General features: G+C 35.6%; 2 protein-coding genes across 2 annotated transcripts in view; both read left to right on the top strand.

The window, feature by feature from the left end:
* SLC26A7 (solute carrier family 26 member 7) overlaps positions 1 to 22,736 on the top strand; it is a 181,450-nt gene that overhangs the window by 131,974 nt on the left and 26,740 nt on the right. Inside the window, exons 11-14 of the mRNA XM_019925419.3 lie at positions 4,669 to 4,775; positions 5,759 to 5,825; positions 11,225 to 11,362; positions 16,347 to 16,395. Of these exons, the coding sequence (XP_019780978.1) occupies positions 4,669 to 4,775; positions 5,759 to 5,825; positions 11,225 to 11,362; positions 16,347 to 16,395 (361 nt within the window). The remainder of the gene's footprint in view (positions 1 to 4,668; positions 4,776 to 5,758; positions 5,826 to 11,224; positions 11,363 to 16,346; positions 16,396 to 22,736) is intronic.
* Positions 5,991 to 10,102, top strand: LOC101332449 (serine/threonine-protein phosphatase PP1-gamma catalytic subunit B). The gene is given in 4 exon segments (XM_019925385.1): positions 5,991 to 6,065; positions 8,067 to 8,633; positions 8,635 to 9,034; positions 10,032 to 10,102. Coding segments are annotated over 4 exon segments (1,113 nt in total).

The following is a 22,736-nucleotide window of genomic DNA, read 5'->3' on the forward strand; positions in this document are numbered from 1 at the left end:
GTGATTATCCTATTTAGTAAATTTTAAATATGGCTTTTATCTCTGTAATATTTTTGTTTCCATCCAACTTCTTTCCCAGTTTTTCTTCTTTGACTCTTCATATCTATTTTTGAGGGAGTTTTCCTGAGATTTTATTGCCTAAACTTATCCTCTGTCTCTATTTTGTTACTTTATTTCTTTTTCCCATTTTTATAAATAGCTTCCTTGATTATTCCTTTATGATTATGATGCATCTTTAGTGGACATAGCTATTTGCTGAAAAATAATGTGGGGAGGGCAGAAGGTAGGAAGTGAAGTGGAGCATCTCATGACTCTGATTTAACTATGTCATCTGAAGATTTGTCCCTAGTTGCAATAAAGCCTCACAAATCACAGGCTCTCTGATGATCTTTTACTAGCTGTCTCCTCTACCTTCTTCACCTTGTTTCATCTCTGTCAGTCTCCTTTGGTTAGGAAGCTAGGTTGTAAGTGATACAAATGGCATTTTATCTTACTGCTCTTCTTTATATAGTATCAAATAGATACCATACGGGTACCTTTCCTTCTTCTCTGGTGGTCCACTATTGCCCCTAGAACTTAAAGCTCTTATCAGAAGATTATTGTATAGAATTTTTAAAATTGTGACATTCATGGAGAAATCTATAATTGATTAAACTTTGAGGATAAATTTGTTGGCTTCCAATGTCCTTGATATCTTATAAATTTTGCAACTCTACATTGTATTTTATAGTTAGGAGTTGTGACTATGTTCTTGTTTCATCAAAGCTGGATTTTCCTCCATATATATTCATTTTTATATTGCTTTGGGTGGAGTTTAATAGAGGGGAGTAAAGTAAAAATGATTTTAATACACTATCTAAATCTGATGTCCAAATCTATACTTAGAAAGGTTATTCTGGCAGCAGTATGGCAAATGGATTACAATGCTGATAACAAAAGCAGATAGTTAAGTAGGAGGTTGTTAGAACAGTTTAAGGGAACAATAGCAAAGTATGAACTAGGACATTATCAGTGAATTGAGAAGAGGGTATAATTTGAGATATTTTTTATTAATAATTGATAGGACTTGGAAATGATTGGACAAGTAGATGAAAAAGGAGAAATAGTAAAATATTATTCCAAGGTTTCTGATTGTAGTGTCTTGAAGAATATTAGTGTTATAACTGAAAGAGGACAGTAGAAGAAGGCTTGGGGGATGAAGTTAATGAGTTTGCATTTGGACACACTGAGTTTGAAGGTATTTTGTAGACTGTTTGAAACTGCTTTAATGGCTCATAATTTGTAATCTCCTACATAGAGGTAATAGGTGAAAACCTGGAGTAAGTAGGGAGTATGGTTTGGGAAGAAAATAATGTTGAGAAAGGTGACACGGATATAGCAGGTACATGATAATTAAATGCGATGTTGGGTTTAGCTTGACAATGGCCTCCTGTGGTTGAAGTGGACAGGTATCTCTAGTTGTTAAGGAATTCAACAGTGAGAGGCCATGGGTTATTGGAATATGATCTGGGCAAAGCATTTGTAGTGATAATATTGCACAGACTTTTGTGGATATATGCTAGATCACCCAGTAGACAGAATATGTCCAGATAACTCAATAGTTAGAATATACCTAAATATGAAGCAAAGTTACCAAAAATGTATGTATGTGTAAAGCAATTTGAAGGTTGAAAGTTTAAGAAAACATGTAAGTAGTCATCACAGATGAATGGAGAAAGAAAATGTGGCACATATATACAATGGACTATTACTCAGCCATAAAAAGAAACGAAATTGAGTTTTTTATAATGAGGTGGATGGACCTAGAGTTTGTCATACAGAGTGAAGTAAGTCAGAAAGAGAAAAACAAATACCGCATGCTAATGCATATATATGGAATCAAAAAAAAAAAAAAAGGTTCTGAAGAACCAGGAGCAGGATAGGAATAAAGAAGCAGATGTAGAGAATGGGCTTTAGGACACAGGGTGGGGGGAAGGGTAAGCTGGGACGAAGTGAGAGAATGCCATGGACATATATACACTACCAAATGTAGAATAGGTAGCTAGTGGGAAGCAGCCGCATAGCACAGGGAGATCAGCTTGGTGCTTTGTGACCACCTAGAGGGGTGGGATAGGGAGGGTGGGAGGGAGAGGCAAGAGGGAGGAGATATGGGGATATATGTATATGTATAGCTGATTCACTTTATTATAAAGCAGAAACTAACACAACATTGTAAAGCAATTATACTCCAATAAAGATGCTAAAATAAAAGAAAAATTAGAAATTTTTATTTCTTTAAACTTTTTACAGTTTAATAATAATTCTACTTTGAGTTGTAGATCAAAACCCTCTTTGAGATAATGAGGAAATAGGGATCTAAAATGGAAGCCTTACTGATGGACTTAGAACTGAGTTTGAGTAACTGAACAGTAGAGATAGAATTAAGACCTACAGAAATTTAATAATATGGATCAATCACCAAAACAGCGTAACAGATGGAGCAGAGAAGTGAAGTGATTGAGTATCTGCTGAACTGTGTTTTACACCGATACATTTTCTATAAAAGGAAGAGTTTATGTGTTCCCTACTTGAGGCCAACTTTGGGGTTATCTTATATTTAGGGGCTGTGAGTGCCAAATAGGGAGGAGATCAAGTAAGAATGCATAATGCAAAAAAATAGGGTTTCAAAAAAAAAAAAGGGTTTCAAGAACCCAATTCCTTATAGCTATGACATCTAGGATTTGGATTTTAATAGGAATTGTTACAGAATAGTGTTGGGACTTATTCTAACCAGTGGAACTATTTACTTGTCTATGTTACTAATTTCTATTTGATATTTTTTTCAAAGTTATAAATGTAGCCCTGGAAAATAACTAAGCATTATAAGCCCAGCTTACAATAGGTGATATTGTGGGAGAGTAAATTCACTTTAAAAATAGAACCAGATGGTACCAACATTTTTGGTCGCTCTGATGAATCATGGCATCCAGGCTCTGTGTTTTTTTAAATGGCAGGGACCAGGATCCTCAGTTCCCCATGCTATATTGAATCATGGAGGTTGGCCAGGAGGAACAGGACTTATAAAGCTTTTGGTGAGGTCTTATTCTGCCACACCCAGGCAGGTTCAGTAAGCATTAGGGGATGAGTGAGAAACAGAGCAATCATGGCAAGTTGAAGTAATGATCAAAAATTTGCAGCCTTATTTTGTACACAATCAAGTTTGGTGCAATAAGTTGGGAAGGAAAAGACACACTGTGTACAAATAGAAGATTCAAATGACTCTCCATTCACCTGAATAGAGGAAAAATATCTCAGTGTCTAACCTATTAGATGACAGGATGGTGTAATAATAAGTGTTAACAGCATTACGTTTGTAGGTGATGGATCTTAACATGAGAACACTTAAAATATAGTTTCATGTTTATTCCCAAATGTTTGTTTCTTCTATATCAAAAAGGAATTTTACAGATAAAAATCTGTCCATTTGCTTCCAAGAGCTTAGCTTTTGAAAATAGCTCAACATTAAGAACCACTCAAGCTCAGTGTAGATAAATAATACAGATAAAGGAGAAGTAAAAAATTTCAAGTTAAAAAATACCTTTTAGAAACATTTGTTTCAAACTTGTCTGGAAAAAAGAAACCTATACCCCTCCAAGAATCTGTGCTGTTTTCAGATTATAGAGAAATTTATCTTTCATTAGCATATGGAATTGAATTATGTTGTTTAAAATGGTAATACAGCTATTGGGACAGAAAGAAATCAACTTAGAATTACTTGCATAAAGTAATGAAGGTAATTTGGGAGAAAAGAGAGAGTTTGAAAATTTTGTTGGTCTACTATTTGCCAAATGCAGAATTTTGTGTTTAGAAAATATAACTTTCTGGATTTCACAAATTATTTTCCTTTTAGAGCTATTTTTGTCAGAAATAAACTTCGAATTGCCAATATAATACAGTATCCTGTTGCAAATTGTAATTTCAGGTGGTAGACAAAACTGCAATATTGTTGGAATCCCAATTGAAGGAGAAATAGAATTTTCTTGCAATCTTTTGAAATATTCCCAAGAACTAAGTTGGCCTTGAGTTTTTAGCTTTCACAATTTCACAAGAAGTGACCCCTTGCAAATAAAAGTATAACTATTTTTATAGTGGTTGGTCTAAAAGTGGCTTTGGTTGTGCTGTTAGAGTCAATCATTTTAACAATAGGCTTTGAGAGTCCTACGTATCAATAGTAATAAGCTATCTTAGTTCTCTTTATAGCAATCCCAGAAAACAGAATATTACTGAGAATGACCAAAAATCTACAAACACTTGTTTGTAATATTATTACACCAAATGAGAAAACAGTAGGTAATTATGGAATGCTTTTGAAGCAAGCACATCAGCCAACTATTTACAGATCTTAAATAGAAAGTTTTTTGGGGATTGAAATAAGGGTTGGCAGCATCTATGTAAAAAGAATGTGCCTTTTCCCTTTGCCTTTCCCTTAACCTCTGTCACTGGGAGTCCGCTGGGGCCTGGGTTTGTTTCTGTGTTCCTGGGCTTCTGTTTACCACTCCTTGAGTAATATATTCTTGCTGAGAGATTTCATCACAGGAATGGTAGAGAACAAGATTGTGAGGAATTTAGCAATAACGAGAAAGATGAGAATACAAAGGACCCATATCTTGTTTCCTGTTTGTTTTTCAGGGCATATGGGTCAGTACATATATATTTACAATATGCTTTGCTGCCAATGTGGGGCTGCTGTTTGGTGTTGTGTGTACCATAGTTATTGTGATTGGTCGTTTCCCAAGGTAAGATCTTATTTAAATGCTGTTTATTCTGACACAGCAGCAAATATACTGTTGCCAGTTACTTTTATTTCTGTGGAATAGATAGTATTACTCTCATGTTTTATTTATATAGAAGTTTTTATCTACATGTGATATATAACAGCACTGGTCTTAATGAGGACCAGTCAGAACTATAAAATAGAATATATAAAATCTATTAAAGTAAACAAATTAACCCCACAGCTATACAGTGCATCACAGAGCTATTTTTTTAAGTGAATGGATATAGTATTTAATGAGACACAAACCATATAACAATGTAATCATTTGAAAAGTTAAATAACCTCAAAAAATTTAATTTTTCAGAAGCTTTATTAATCTAGCTACTTTTTTCTAGATAATTTATTAATGAACACATTCTTTTTGTTTTTTACGGCACATCTGTAAACCATTCCATATTTTGATCAATTCTTTTTCTGTTTCCCAATGTTCATCATCCGATAATGCTTCTACTCACTTCTCATCCTTCCCTTGAAATTCTTTGTGAAATAATATATTCTTAAAAATTTAAGTTTTACCTCTATAGATTCTATCTTTATGAAGTTTCTATATATAGATTCATTGTTATGTGGTCCAATCTTACCATTGATTCCCTCTTTACTTCCTTTACCCTAAAACAAGATTTTCTTAAATACCGTATACTTTCTAGCCTTCTCCCTTATTGCTCTTCTTTATCAATCCACCTCTTTAGCTTGAAGATATGGTAGCTGGGAGCCCAGGTGAGATAAATTACATTCTAAAATCTCTATTTAGATGTCTCTGTTTCTGAGGATCCCAGAGAGACACACATTTACCAGTGTCTTATGAACAAATGGGATATAGCATCTAAACCATTCTAAATATGTTCTAATTGTTAAAATAAAATGGCTTATCCTTTTTATTTCTTCATGGTTGATGTAGTAATTTGGAAATGACATTGTATTTTATATCTGCCTTAATTCTAGAGCAAAGACTCTGAGTATAAAAAATATGAAAGAAATGGAATTTAAAGTGAAGACAGAAATGGATGATGTAAGTTTAGTTTCCTTTTCCTTCGTGCAATTAATAATTTTTGTAGGTCAGATAGTTTCAAGGTATCATAAGCAGATAAATTATTACTTTAAAAATGATAATTCTATCGTTGATTAGTTTGAACTTTCAGTGGCATGTGTAACCACCATATATATAGCAATCAACATGCAACAAATCAATAGAACAACAACAGAAAGCTTGTATCAGCATGCAGATAAGAGGATAGCATGGTTCATAGATGTAAAGTTCACAGAATAATCATGGCCCAGACTAGTTCAGTTATTTGGAAACCTCTTTTCCATTATTAAGTTGACATAAAACAGTCAAACTAAACTAATAGTCTATTCCAAATAAAATGATGGAGGAAGATAGGGAATAGGGAAGGGAATAAAACAAAGTGGGGTCATGGTATTTGTTAACACAATCAGTGACCCTCTGTTTTATTAGCAGAGGGTAATTGATGCCACCAGGATTTGTTTCTTGCACAGTGGACACCTTTTTAAGGAAACAACATATAAATTGTCTCATTCAATCCATGTTTAGGCAGGCCAATTATGTTTGAGTTCTAGCTTCTTGTTCTGAAGGATGACCCAAACAAGTTTAAAGTGAAGAAAGAAAATGTCAACTTGAATTTTTGTCAATTAAAAAAATTGGCCTTACTTTGAACCTGCTTTGTAATGTTTCACTAACCTTTTTTTTTTCTTTATTTTTCATTTTTACTTGTTTTAGTACCCCATGATTGCCCTCAGAACAGAGAGAACTAGCCTCCTATCAGAAGGATCAGTGTCAGGGTATTTCTGAGTAGACTGGAAGTAGAAAGTAGCAGCAGGAGTCCTTCTGTGACACCTAGGGAAATGGCTTGTGTTTTTTAACAAGTATGGAAAGATTTGCTTCATAGAAAGCTATTGGAGTTCAAAGACTCTGAAGGTGTCCCAGGCTCAAATTTTCCACCAATGCTACCTTCCTTTCCTATCCCTTTCTTTTCTTCCTTTAAATTTTCCATGGGAATTTAATGCTTATGCAAAGTCCCAGACTGACTCAGGCCTCTAAAGTCCTCAGTGTATCCACCCCACACGTACAGCCATATACCGTAGCCTTGACATTCTTAGCTTTGAAACAGAATTCTCAGTTTAAAGATCACTGGTTAATAAATTCTACCTAATTCATACCTTCTTCTCAAGCTAAATATGTGAGGAAGTGAATGAGGGGATTTGCAGGAAGATGAAAGTGCTGAAATTTCTCCATGTCTTTAAAACTTGATTTGTTCTAGTCTAGCCACCTACCTGAATAATAACTGTGTCACATGGAAATCTTAATTTTATTAGAATATTACACCTCACTAGTTATTTAATGTTTTGTACCAAAACTAAGAGGGAAAACAGTAAGATAGAGAAAGATTTGAATATGAACTCTTAGGTGGAACTTTTAGCTAACTTCAAGAGTAGTGGTGATCTGTCACTCCTCCCTTCTGTTTATGCACGCTCCCACCCCTTCTTCACATGAAACACTCACTCTCAATTTGGAAGACCCCTCCCCACTCAGTGAATTCAACTCTATTGAGAATTTCTTTTCTTGCCCCATTTGAGTCTCTGTTCCTTAATAAATACCTAGCTTTAAAAAGTATATTATCTTAAAGCATATTGGCACAAACAATTGGTGTGATTAGTGAGTCCATTTAAGATGTGGGTCTTTGTCATAACTAAACCTGACAGGCCAAATAATTGTTTTATTTTTGGCTTATAAGAGATTTCCTCTTGATTAAAAGTTAATTTGGTAGGGCTTCCCTGGTGGCGCAGTGGTTGAGAGTCCGCCTGCCTATGCTGGGGACACGGGTTCGTGCCCCGGTCCGGGAAAATCCCACATGCCGCTGAGTGGCTAGGCCCATGAACCATGGCCGCTGAGCCTGCGCGTCCGCAGCCTGTGCTCCGCAACGGAAGAGGCCACAACAGTGAGAGGCCCGTGTACAGCAAAAAAAAAAAAAAAGTTAATTTGGTAACTTAAGCGTTTTTGTTTTCTTGAATTGTTTATTTTCAGCAAATCTTCTAACTTTCTAGAGTTTAAACAGTTGTGTAGCTATAGAAACTTTTTGACATTATCTAGCTTAAAAATTTACCTATGTTAGCTCTCGTGGTTCCAGTGGGGAGAGAAGGAGGAAACAGGGAGCCCCTGCCACCGCTGCCACCACCATGTCTGTGCTGGTGGTGTGGGAAAAGAGGCGTGAATCCCAAGGTGCTACCGTAGTTGTTGCCGCTGCGGGAGGGTCGGCGGTGGGAACGTAATGGAAGATATAAACTAAACATCGACAGCATCATCCAATGGCTGCTGGAAGTGAGAGTGTCCAAGCCTGGTAAGAATGTCCAGCTACAGGAGAACGAAATCAGAGGACTTTGCTTAAAGTTCGGAGAGATCTTCCAAAGTCAGCCTATCCTACTGGAACTTGAAGCACCACTCAAAATATGTGGTGATATCCATGGGCAGTAGTATTATTTGCTTTGACTTTTTGAGTATGGTGTTTTCCCGCCAGAAAACAATTACCTGTTTTTTGGGGACTATGTGGACAGGGGATAGCAGTCATTGGTGACAATCTGCCTCTTATTGCCTTACAAAACCAAATATCCCGAGAATTTTTTTCTTCTCAGAGGAAATCACGAATATGCCAGCATCAATAGAATTTATGGATTTTATGATGAATGTAAAAGAAGATACAACATTAAACTATGGAAAACTTTCACAGACTGCTTTAACTGTTTACCAATAGCAGCCATCATGGATGAGAAAATATTCTGCTGTCATGGAGGTTTATCACCAGGATCTTCAGTCTATGGAGCAGATTCAGTGAATTATTCAACCAATTGATGTACCAGATCAAGGTCTTCTTTTGTGGTCTGACCCTGATAAAGATGTCTTAGGCTGGGTTGAAAATGACAGAGGCGTGTCCTTCACATTTGGTGCAGAAGTGGTTGCAAAATTTCTCCATAAGTATGATTTGGATCTTATATGTAGAGCCTATCAGGTGGTTGAAGACGGATATAAATTTTTTGCAAAGAGACAATTGGTCACTCTGTTTTCTGCACGCAGTTGTTGTGGAGGGTTTGACAATGCAGGTGCCATGATGAGTGTGGATGAAACACTAATGTGTTCTTTTCAGATTTTAAATCCTGCAGAGAAAAAGAAACCAAATACCATGAGACCCATAACACCTCCAAGGGGTATGATCACAAAGCAGGCAAAGAAATAGATGTCATTTTGACACTGCCTACTTGAGACTTGTAACATATACTCTATATCCTTCATTTTTAAAACTGAAATGTATATTGGTCAGCTTTTACAAACAACTTTAGTGATGGTGCTAAAGCTATACAGCCCAGGACAGTTTATCCTGTGTAAGGGGTGAGTGTATAGTTGATCTTTTTTTAAAAATTCAGTACAGCCCATGAATAATGTAAATGCTCATTTTCTTTAGGATATAGAGACCTAGTGTGCTCAATCTGTACATTATTGTCATAAAATGCATACTGTTGGATACAAAACACTGTGAACTTTTTTGTTTGTTTGTTTGTTTCAAAGGAATTGCTTGTTTTTCTCTCATTGTCTTGTCATGTACAAACTATTTTTTTTTTTTTTTTTTTTTTTTTTTGCGGTACATGGGCCTCTCACTGTTGTGTTGTGGCCTCTCCCGTTGCGGAGCACAGGCTCCGGACTCGCAGGCTCAATGGCCATGGCTCACAGGCCCAGCCGCTCCACAGCATGTGGGATCTTCCCGGATCGGGGCACGAACCCGTGTCCCCTGCATCGGCAGGCGGACTCTCAACCACTGCGCCACCAGGAAAGCCCACAAACTAGTTTTTATAGCTATCAAAATTAGGAGTAACTTTCAACCTTACCAGCATCACTGGTATATATATTTAATTAAATCACACTTTCCCCTGTGGTATACTTAAAATGACAATTAAAGCCATTATTTGACATTATAAAGCCATTATGACTCTTTCCTAAAGCCAAAGTTTCTGTTGAAATATGTATTGACACTCCCCTAAGTACAAGGTGGCATGGTTGTGTACCCCTGCTGCCTTCATGGGGATTCAAAAACAGGTTTTTGAGTTTGAATACCAATTAGTAACATAGTGCTGTTTAAGCTATTGATTAAAGTTAATAACATTTTGTATGATTTCCATATAGTCTTTTCACTAAGTAATCCTTTTACAGTTATATCAGGCTTGAACCCGTCCATTCAGAAAGCTTCAAATTATAGAAATAATACTGTTCTATATGAGTGACCAATTATGCTTTCTTTCCCTACATTCTTTATTCTGTGGTGAAATTGAGGCTTATAAGTCAAAACAAAGGAACTAACTTACTATCCACCAGTTTATACAGAACTCACAGTATCTATGACTGTTTTAAAACTAAGATCTGTTTAAAAGAAATCTGTTTCAACAGCTGACCATGTGGTAAAAATGAATTCAGACTTATTAAATGATGGAATTGTTTAAAAAAAAAATTACCTACTTTAAAAAGCAAGGAATCTAAGAGAGGTTAAACTAATTGTCCAAATTCATATATCTGATATTTTCTTTTATCTTTCTATCTCTGCCTGTCTGTGTCTCCTCCTCAATGTGAGTACTAAAGTCTGAAGGGATATTGCTTTATTTAGTTGGTAAGGAGTTATCATTTCATAGAACTTACCATCCTCTCAGTTTCTAAGACAGACCCCTGCCCCAAAGGTCATGGAGAAGATGGTATTGCCAGGAAGACCTGGGCAAATGGCCAAAGCAGACACCCTTTGTATTGAAATTTTTCCTTCCTCATTTCCTCATGTCTTGCCTACATCCTAAATCCAATGTAATCTAGGCCTGCCCAAAGTGAAATTACCTTCCTGATAATACCTCTTGGTTTCTTTCTCTCAATCGGAACTATCAGTCACTTGTAAGGTTATATTCCTGCCTAAGGAAGACTATGTCATTATGAGGTAAATGACTTGACAATGACCCTTTAGGACATATTTTCATTTTTAAAAATACTGATGGCTAGGTAAAGGAATTTTAAATTTCTAGACTGAGTGGAAGAGGTACTTTTAGGAGGATAAGTCTTCATGATACTCTTTGGATAGTCTAGGCTGTTGCCTCCCCAAAACCCAATTAGCAGGAATAAGGACCATTTTTCGGAAAAGCTGCAGACTTATCTCATGGTTACTAATGTTTCTTAATAAAGAGGAAGTACATATTTTCCCTGAGAAGTATGATAGTATACTAAATTCTCCAAAGAAATTTTAATGAAAACATCAGCCAGGAGATTGCTTCCATAACTGAGGGGCATTTGGACTTGTAGGATTTTGATTCATTGTAGGATTTATTTCTTTCAGAACTCTGAATCTATTCCTTTTTTTTTCCTTGTAAAAGGAAACGCTGCAGCAGGTGAAAATTATCTCAATAAACAACCCACTTGTTTTTCTGAATGTAAAGAAGTTTCATACTGATCTAATGAACATAATCCAAAAAGAAAATGCCAACAACCAGCCACTTGATGAAATCAGCAAGGTAGGGTCAACTCTTTCATGATTACAATATCATGCTACAGATAACCTTATATCATGATACCCCAAAAACGTTATCATGTAAATATAATATGTTATAAAAGTGTTCAGAGATCTCTTCCTGAACAAAACCTTATATTGTATTATACTTTTTATTTGGCTCTTGTAGTTAGCTTTTAGGTAATCGCTTTTGTTCATTCATTTGTTCAGTTGTTCACTTACTCATTAATTCAGCATATATCTAATGGACATGTGTACTAAGTGCTATAACCCTGAGGAGAATAAATAAGACAAATCACTTAAATCAAAGGATCTTTTTACCAAGAGAAAGAAGAGTTAGATCTACCTCTAAAAGAGAATATGGTAAATAACTCAGAGAAGGATAAACTGTTGCCATCATTATAACGTTATTTTAAAATGCCATCATTCTTTATCTCCATAAATTATCTCAATTAACACAGATAGTAAATCAAATGTGCATCAGGATGAGTTCATGTGAATGAGCTATCTGTAATCATTTGAATCCTTAAGCTCTCTGCAATGTTAAGAGCAGGGACTTTGGAGCTAAGCTGCCTGGGTGAGCCACTTAGGAATGGTGGGATCCTAACCAAGATATTTAATCTTTTCTGTTGCAGTTTCCTAATCAGTACTAGAGATGATTAAATGAGCTAATATACACAAAGAAATTAGAATAGTGTCTGGCCTACTCAATACTATAAAGTCTTAGCTAGAGGGCTTCCCTGGTGGCGCAGTGGTTGAGAGTCCGCCTGTCGATGCAGGGGACACGGGTTCGTGCCCAGGTCCGGGAAGATCCCACATGCCGTGGAGCGGCTAGGCCCGTGAGCCATGGCCACTGAGCCTGCGCGTCCGGAGCCTGTGCTCCGCAACAGGAGAGGCCACAACAGCGAGAGGCCCGCGTACCGCAAAAAAAAAAAAAAAAAAAAAAAAATCTTAGCTAGAATTATTAGTTTGATTCAGTGCAAATAATGCCCTCTCAATGAAGCATTTCTTGACTTTTAGATAACAAAGATCTCTTTTTTCTCTTGTATCCTTGAGCATATACTACCTCCCAGTCAGTCAGATACATAGGAGACCTTGGCCCTTCCACTTCTGGTATCTCAGGAGCTAATTCCACACTCCTGTCTCTGCAGCTTCATGCTTCTGCCTCTGGGCCTCATAGTGATCCACATAACAGAGGTCCTAAATACAAGATCAAATATGAAATTTGCTGGGCACAGTTCAAAATGAAAATGTGAAGTTCCTTTTTCAACAGTTGTTATGAATTTCAAAATGGTGACAACAGAGCATTAAGCCAAATGAGAGACCCTTCTAAGCATGGGGTCCTGTGTGACTGCACAGGGCTCAAGCCCATGAAGCTGGCCCTGTCTATATATCTCCAGACCTTCTTTACCCCTCACTGTGATTTTTAGGATGTCACTTTCATTGGAATATTAGGAACTAGCACCTTTGATTTTGGGGTGAGAAGAACTTGCTCTTATGCCAAAGGGGGAGATATATTCCTAATTGTTCAAGTTGTATATTAGGCCTATTTTTAATCACAAAGCCATTCTATACCTTACAGAGTGTTAAACTGTATTGTGAGAGAGGTAGGCTCTTGCGGCTGACGTTAAGCTCATAACACCATGCATAACAATATTGTGGGAAAATCTGTCTAGAGTGTCAAATAACCTAATTAACCCACAAGAAGTTGTGGTCTTACTTTACCAAAATCTAAATTTACTTATTGAAATAATATACTAGATTGTGGGCTTTATCATTTCTAGTAGAGTACCTGACATGAGGATTCTTATAACAAATTATTTACCGATAGTCGATAGTGTTTTCCTTAGAATATTTTCCTGCAAGATTAAGGTTGCTCCAACTTGTTTTCAGAAATTGCAAATTGGTGTGTGTTTACCTTGTAGTGTACCTTAGAAACAAATCTCATTAACACAGTCTTCTGTGAGAAGGTTCTACATATATGATTTTACCTACTTGGGACTTCAGAAAATTGAGTCTAAAAATCAAATAGAGTTTATTGAATCTAGGTTTTTGGTACGTAATGGCACCCAAAAGGATTCTTTAACTCAGAACTTTATGATGGTGAGAAAGAATTTGTTGAAACTGAGCTCTACTCTAATGATAATAAAGCAACTATTGTATGTATATTTGTATGTTATGAATTTTAAAGGACACAACAAGGACTCAGATGGCACTCTGGAATTCCTCCTCTCAGAGGAACCTGGGGTAAACCTTTATTCAGAATGCTTAAAAGGATAGTCTTGAGCATGGATGATCTTTTGGGCAACTCATATTGTCCTTGTCACACACTGTCTGCCTAGGATATCTACTTATTTTAAGGACTATGCACTTATTGTAAGTTCAGTTTTGGAGTAACAAGTCTGCATCAATTAATCTCTGCTGCAGCTTTGCCTCCCTTTATCAGGCTGAACATAGCAGTCTATAGTTGTTCCTTGAACTGGAGTGCTCTGCCAGGGACTTGATCTTCTCTTCTCTGACAGCTGAATTTTCAACAGATAGTAGTGATGGAAGGGCATTTTAAACATTCCAGAGCAGGAAGATTTACATCTTATTCAAAACATAAACTGAAAAAGGATCCCCTGTTAGGTTATGTAACAATATACTTCTATATCATTATACTGCTCTACTTCCTGTATATCACTATTAAATATCTCCCTGAATGCAGAAGCTTAGAAGGATCTCAGACTGCTAGTGTTTGATGGATTCATGCTCATTATTATATAGGCTACAGATATTCACTATAATATTATCACCATTTTGTGGTCTCACTTTGCAAGAGAAGTTTCAATCTGCTGTTTACCTAAAATTTTCTTTTGCTCAGACAAGGTTTTTTTTTTTTTAAAGTAGATTTTAGTTTTTGGAACAGTTTTAGATTTACAGAGAAAAATTGAGAAGTTAGTATAGAGAGTTCCTATATACCCCACACCACACAGTTTCCTCTATTATTAACTTCTTGTATTAGTGTGACATATTTATTATAATCGATCAACCAATATGGGTACATTATCATTAATTATAGTCCATGCTTTATTCAGATTTACTTAGTTTTACCTAATGTCCTTTTACTGCTCCAGAATTCCAGCCAGGATATTACATTACAGTTAGTTGTCCTGTCTCCTTAGATTCTCTTGGCTGTGATAGTTTCTTAGACTTTCCCTTTTTTGATGGCCTTGACAGTTTTGAGTAGTACTGGTCAGGTATTTTGTAGAATGCCCCTCTGGTGGAATTATCTCTTATTTTTCTCATGGTAGGACTGGATATATGGGTTTTCAGGAGGAAAACTATAGAGGTGAAGTGCCATTTTCATCACATTGTTTCAAGGGTACAAATATAAACATGATTTATCACTGTTGATGTTGACCTTGATCACTTGGATGAGATAGTATTTGTCAGGTTTCTTCACTGTAAAGTTACTCTTTTTTCCCCTTTCCATGCTGTAGTCCTTGAAAGCAAGTCACTCTGTGCAGCCTGTACTTAAGGAGTGTGGAGTCGTTCTCCACCTTCTCGAGGGTGGAGTAACTGATTTAAACTTCTTCTGCAGGAGAGATTTCAGACAAGGTATTTTAAGAGGAGGGAAAGGAATCACATTTGTTGACTGTCTCTCAAGGGCAAGTCCCTTTAAGTGGGCTATCTAACTTAATTGTTATCAGCCCCATGATGTAACTGACTTTACCTGAATGTTACAAAAAAGGAAGGTTGAGACTTAGAAATGTAAAATAACCTGGTGAAAATTATTTGATAACTGTCAGAATCAGACTTAAAACATATAAGCTGAACCACTGGGATTAAGAAGGGAAAATAGATGTTTTGTGGTCACCCTCTAAGATGAAATCTGATTTCATGAGAAAAGCAATATAATGTAGAAGTTTGAAGCATGAGGTGCAGAGTGGAAAGACATGAGCTCAGGTTCTAACTCAGTTCTTACTAGCTTTGTGACTTTGGTCAGATTATTTAACCATTTCAATCTTTAGAAGTCTTCCAAATTCAGAAATTTTCCAACTTTCGGATGAAAAATGAGATCAGTAGTAAATTCATAGGATTATTCTGAGGATTAAATGATTAATGTCAAGTTCTTGGTATATAATAAGTACTCAAGAAATAACAATTGTTATTAGTTTGTGTTAGTTTCAGGTTACAACAAAATGATTCAGTTATACAAACATATGTATCTTTTTTTTTCAGATTCTTTTCACTTACAGGTTATTACAAAATATTGAGTACAGTTCCCTGTGCTACACAGTAGGTCCTTGTTGGTTATATACGTCATATATAGTAGTGTGTATATGTTAATCCCCAAATCCTAATTTATCCTTCCCCCACACTTTCCCCATTGGTAACCATACCCTTGTTTTCTATGTCTATGAGTCTGTTTTTGTTTTGTAAATAAGTTCATTTGTATCATTATTTTTTAGATTCCACATATACGCGATATCATATGATATTTATCTCTGTCTGGCTTACTTCACATTACTCAGCCATAAAAAAGAATAAAATAATGCCATTTGCAGCAACATGGATGGACCTAGAGTTTATCATATTAAGTGAACAGCTAACTTTTGTATAATATGAAATATATGGTTGGCGGTCTCTCTTTGAGAGTGCTGTGTTAATGAAGTTAATTTCTGACTGGATACGCTACAATGAAAAACACGTACAAATGTTCAATTCCTGATCAAATATTAAAACAAACTTAATCTTGCAGAAAACGTTCTAAAGAAGATGGTTTGACTTGATAGTTTAAATTATCTACTGAGCTAACATAAGCTTAGAACTAATTATTTTATTATTTTAGTTTGTTGTATTTATCATTCTGAAAAAAGCTAGGAAAAATAATTATTGGATACTAGTTTCCTTTGTTATTTATGGAGAAAAGAATGATGTTCTTTTTCAGGGACAGAAATGAATTTTTATAATGTTATTCTTCTTTATATTTGTTTTCATTTCAGTGTGAACAAAACACATTGCTCAATTCTCTATCCAATGGCATTTGCAATGGTGAGTTAGCTTAAAAAACAACTAAGTGGTCTGACTTGAACATAGACCAGAGAATGAAATCTTCTTCCCCTTCTTCTCCCTCTCTGCCTCCTACTTCTTTCTTCCCTCTCTCCTCCTGGTCTACATCCTCCGTCCTGTCTCCACCTTCTCTTCCTCCCTCCTCCTATTCTCTCCTCCTCCATCTCCCTCCTCTTTGCCTACTCCATCCTCCTCTCTTTTTTCTCTCTTCCTCCTTCTTTCTCTTATCTCTCTCCTATTCTGTCCTCCCCCTTCCTCCTTCTTTTCTTCTTCTTCCCTCTCATCCTCCTAATCTTTTAGAAGTGAATTTAAGATGTATAAACCTACAAAGGATGAAGGTGTAAAACTTTATTATGAGGCGTTAAGAATACCTGAAACACAAATTAATGGTACTTTTTTTGTAAAAATGGAAGGAAATACAATGTCCACTGATCAGAATGTACAATATTGAAAAGATGTCAGTTCTCGAATTTATTTATAGATATAAATTGAATCACAATTAAAATTCCAATAGGACATTTTAATGGCAATTGACAAGCTCATTCTCAATTTTGTACAAAAACAAATGGCTAAGAATAGGCACAACTGTTGAAATATATGAACAAGTGGGAGAACATGTTTTCTTATGTATGTATAGATGTATTATAAAGCCCTAATAATCAGTGGAGTGTGGTACTGGTTCAAAGATAAGTGAACAGATCAATAGGACAGAGTAGAGAGCACAGAAGTAAGGAAAAAATCTCACATATATTGGTGTTTTATTTGTGACAAATGTGGCATTTGTGACAAAAGCAGTGAGTAAAAGACAGTCTTGTTAATATACAATGATGAGACAATCATGTATCCATAATGAATGAAATTAGACCTTTATCTCATACCATACCCCAAATCAGTACCAGCTGGATCAAAGTCCTAGGAGTGGTAGACAAATTATAAATTTAGAAGAGAACATAGGAGAATATATATAAGAAATGTTAAACATTATCATTAAAATTCACTAGATTATTATCAAGAGCTTTTGTTTACCAAAAGGCATCATATAAAGCATAAAGAGATAAACCAGAGTAAAAAGAGATAGGTGTAACAAATAAAATGGAGAAAGAATTGCACTCCCCAGGATATCAAGGAGTAAAAATGGCAGATGGCCTGTTAGGAAAATGGGCAAGAGACATGAACAGACATTTCACAAAATGAGACATTTTCAAATATACCAATAAACATATGAGAATATGCTTAAATTCACTATTGTTATTTATAATAATTATTGAGGAAATGTATATTAAATTCATAATAAATAACACTACATATATATGTGTATATATGTGTATATATATATATATATATACACATATATACACATATATATATATATATAATTGATATTTTTAAAAGTCTGACAATATCAAGTATTGGTGAGGATGTACAGCAACAAAAAGTTTCTTGCAGTGCTAGTGGGAGTGTAAACTGTTACAACCACCTTGGAAAAACAGTTTCACAATATCATATAAAGTTGAAGATACCATACCTTATGACCAGCAATTCCACTCCCAGTTATACATTCTAGCAATTTACATAAACAAGAATGTTCACACAGTATTGGTTGTAACTACACAAACCTGGAAACAGCTCGTATTTCAAAAAAAAGTTATCAGGTATATATAACTATGGAATATTTGTACATTTGAATTTTTATTTGATATATTTATTATACTATATATATATACAATAATGAAAACTAGATGAGTCTTATAAACTTAATTGGGCAAAAATAAAAAGATGAAAGAAAACATTAAATTCAAATTCCATTATATAAACTTAAAAAAAACAACAGGAAAAGCTGACATACTGATTTTTGTTCTTCTAAAGACAATAAAAAAGGAATCTCTTAATATCTGTACCTGGAAACACATACAAGATTGTTCATAGTAGCTTTGTTTATAATTCTCCCAAATGCAGAAACAACTAAAATATTTATTAACAGTACAGTGGATAAAGAACATATGGAATGTTTATATAAATACATATTATAATAAATACATATTATAATATCTATTATATTACTTTATGTAAAGTGTTCTAAATAAATGTATAACATATAGAATAGAATAAAATAAATATCATATAAATATATGAATTAATTGCATGACCCACATCAACATGGATGCAGCTCAGATGTTAGCTTCTCTGGTCTCTTCTGACTTCTTGTAGCGAATTTACTTTCTCCTACATTGTGCTTTCAAAGGACGCTTGTATAATACTGGTATTGTACTTATTTAATGATCATTTCTTAAAGATCTCACTTTTCTGCTAATCTGGAAACTTTTTAAGGGCATTCTCACCTCTGCATCATTAGATCAGGCTCACTTTGCACAGAGCAGTAGCTGATGGTCATGGTCACCTTTGCTCTGTCCTTGTGAAATTTTGGCACCCAGTGGCCCTTTTATAGTAGCTAGGACTGGTTGACCAGAATATTTTTCTGGTATTTTCCTTCTCTCCCCTCTTCTGACACTCCAAAGTATCTAGGTTCTCCCATCTCTCACTCTTGTTCAGGGGCAACCTCCTGTTCTCACTTCCCTGTGCTTTAAATCCTCAGGTTTCATTTACTGCTCATGTTCTTGGTTTCCTCTCTCAATTTAACTAGTAAAACCTATAACTCTTGGTTTTATTGCCTTTACATTTTCACTTCTGTGACTCTAATTCTGTCTTTAACCATATTCAAAATGAATTAGTATGACTTTCATATATTTTTTTTCTGTTATGAGACAGTCTTTGTCTTACTCCATGGATAGAAAATACCCAGTTTCCCATGCTTACATCAGACAGAATTAATTAATCAAGGCACTTCCTCCTATGAGCCAAAGTAACCTGAGAATCTTCTAAACAGGCAGTTTTAAGAAGCTGCTACAAATGGTTGGTGTTGACACACAAGCTGAGATGTAGTTGCCATCCCAGCTTTATTATATTCTGTGATGTAATGATACATTAATCTTAAATCACCTTTTTAAAAAAGCCTTCTTATGCATTAGAGATTATAAAGATTCCCTTCTGAGGATCAAGTGCCCACTCCTCATCTAAAACCCTTCCTTATTTTCTCAAACTGATTTCCCTTTCACTACACATTACACAAGTTCTCTATCCCAATCAGATGAATCAGTTCATGGCCCCTACATCTAATTTTATTGTCCCTGGATCTGATCCTTTATTTATCTTCTCCCTTCTAGAACAATCTACTTTTTTGCCAATCCAAATACTATATTTTCTTCAAGGTTTAATAGAGAAGTAAAGTAAATTGAAGGGACACACTCTTTGGCAATCTCAGGTAGACAAAGAAGTCAGCCAGATCCATAGAGGGGAATATACAGTCAAGTGCAGCCTGGAATTCAGTGTCTTCAGCTGTAAGATGGAAATCATAGTAACATGGAGAGACTACCACATGCCTCACTCAGTCACATATCGCCTTACATGGTTATAAAGTTGTTTCATTCATCCATATTTTCCTCCTAACTAGATTTTTAAGGGAAGAAATGTATTTTAAATTTCCATTGCATTATCCTTCATTGTCCAATGAACACTAGGTCAGTGAATGAAAATTACAGTGCTAATATTTGTATAGCACTTCCAAGTTTTCAAAGGACATTCTTCTGAATAACTGAAATAGATAATTGGCAACTATACTTCCATTTTCAAATAGGTAATAGGATACTATTCATTTTACTGATGAAAATGTTGAGGACATAGATAACTAACTTGCTCAGGATTGTGCAGTTGGTTAGGGACAGAGGAGGAACTCAAGTCCCTGTCAAACACAGACATGTGTACAGGAAAGGGTGCTTAAAGCTGGGATTTGGGAGTTCTGAGCCAGATGCAGTCTGCAGGAACACAACCAAGAAGGGTGTGTTGGTGCTAATACAGGGAAAAGGAGGTAACAGACAGCACCATCTTCCTCTTCTTTGGTTGAAAGCTTGTGAAAATGGACATAGAGGATGGACTTAAAAGAGATTTCAGTATGTAATTAACATAACCAGCACGGTTTAGGTGTTGGGGGAAGAGAGAGGGCAATACAAATGATGATTTGAAGCTTTGAACCACTCAAACTGGGATAAATAACAGGAAATCCAGGAGGGTAGCTAAAAGGAAAGGGAAGTTTATTTTAGGAGATGGTGAATTTAAGATACTGGGAGATCATCAGGAGACATCCATGAGTTTTGGGGACCACTGAAGAGATCTGGAAGTAACTAAAGCAAAGGGAGATATCAGCTGGGAAAGGGAGTAGGAAAGAGGAAAGAGAATAAAAAATACCCCCTCCAAACAATCTTTACAGAAGAGGAAGATTGGATTGAAAAATCAAAATATGTAAATACATATAAACTACATAAATAATAAGATGGAAATCATCATATTTCTCTGAATGAAAACAAAAATTGCACAAATGTGAACAAATCTTCCATTAACATGTTTAGTATGTTGTGTTCCAAAACACTTTAGTCACATTGTGCCATTACCAAGAGGCACTCTGTCAACGTCCCTCTTAGCATTGTGATTTTTCAGGTTCATCTCCACCATCTTCTTTTTTTTTTAACATCTTTATTGGTGTATAATTGCTTTACAATAGTGTGTTAGTTTCTGCTTTACAGGAAATTGAATCACCTATACATATACGTATATCCCAATATGTAGTCCCTCTTACACCTACCTCCGACCTTCCATATGCCACCCCTCTAGGTGGTCACAAAGCACCCAGCTAATCTCCCTGTGCTATGAGGATGCTTCCCATTAGCTATCTATTTTATATTAGGTAGTATATATAAGTCCATGCCACTCTCTCACTTTATCCCAGCTTACCTTTCCCCCTCCCCATGTCCTCAAGTCCATTCTCTATGTCTACGTCTTTATTTCTGTGTTGCCCCTAGGTTATCAGAACATTTTTTTTTTAGATTCCATATATATGTGTTAGCATGCTGTATTTATTTTTATCTTTCTAACTTACTTCACTCTATATGACAGTCTCTATGTCCATCGACCTCACTACAAATAACTCAATGTAGTTTCTTTTTATGGCTGAGTAATATTCCATTGTATATATGTGCCACATGTTTATGCATTCATCAGTCGATGGACTCTTAGGTTGCTTCCATGTCCTGGTTATTGTAAATAGTGCTGCAATGAATATTGTGGTACATGACTCTTTTTGAATTACGGTTTTCTCAGGGTATATGCACAGTACTGGGAATGCTGGGTCGCATGGCAGTTCTATTTTTAGTTTTTTTAAGGAACCTCCATACTGTTTTCCATAGTGGCTGTATCAATTTACATGTCCACCAGCAGTGCAAGAGGGTTCCCTTTTCCCCACACCTTCTCCAGCATTTACTGTTTGCAGATATTTTGTTGATGGCCATTCTGACTGGTGTGAGGTGATACCTCATTGTCATTTTGATTTGCATATCTCTAATGATTAGTGATGTCGAGCATCCTTTCATGTGTTTGTTGGCAATCTGTATATCTTCTTTGGAGAAATGTCTATTTAGGTCTTCTGCCCAATTTTGGATTGGGATGTTTGTTTTTTTGATATTGAGCTGCATCAGATGCTTGTAAATTTTGGAGATTAATCCTTTGTTATTTGCTTCATTTGCAGATATTTTCTCCCATTCTGAGGGTTGTCTTTTCATCTTGTTTATGGTTTCCTTTGCTGTGCAAAAGTGTTTAAGTTTCATTAGACCCCATTTGTTTATTTTTGTTCTTATTTCCAATCTCTAGGAGGTGGGTCAAAGAGGATCTTGCTGTGATTTATGTCATACAGTGTTCTGCCTAAGTTTTCCTCTAATAGTTTGATAGTGTGTGGACTTACATTTGAGTCTTTAATACATTTTTAGTTTATTTTTGTTTATGGTGTTAGGGAGTCTTCTAATAACATTCATTTACATATAGCTGTCCAGTTTTCCCAGCACCACTTATTGAAGAGGCTGTCTTTTCTCCATTGGATATTCTTGCCAAATTTATCAAAGATAAGGGGGCCATATGTGTGTGGGTTCATCTCTAGGTTTTCTATCCTGTTCCATTGATCTATATTTCTGTTTTTGTGCCAGTACCATACTGTCTTGATTACTGTAGCTTTGCAGTATAGTCTGCAGTCTGTGAGCCTGATTCCTCCAGCTCTGTTTTTCTTTCTTAAGATTACTTTGGCTATTTGGGGTCTCTTGTGTTTGCATACAAATTTGGAAAGTTTTTGTTCTAGTTCTGTGAAAAATGCCATTGGTAGTTTGATAGGGATGGAATTGAATCTGTAGATTGCTTTGTGTAGTGTAGTCATTTTCACAATGTTGATT

This window comes from Tursiops truncatus, chromosome 17 (genome assembly GCF_011762595.2).
Source record: "Tursiops truncatus isolate mTurTru1 chromosome 17, mTurTru1.mat.Y, whole genome shotgun sequence".
Classification (NCBI taxonomy): Eukaryota; Metazoa; Chordata; class Mammalia; order Artiodactyla; family Delphinidae; genus Tursiops; species Tursiops truncatus.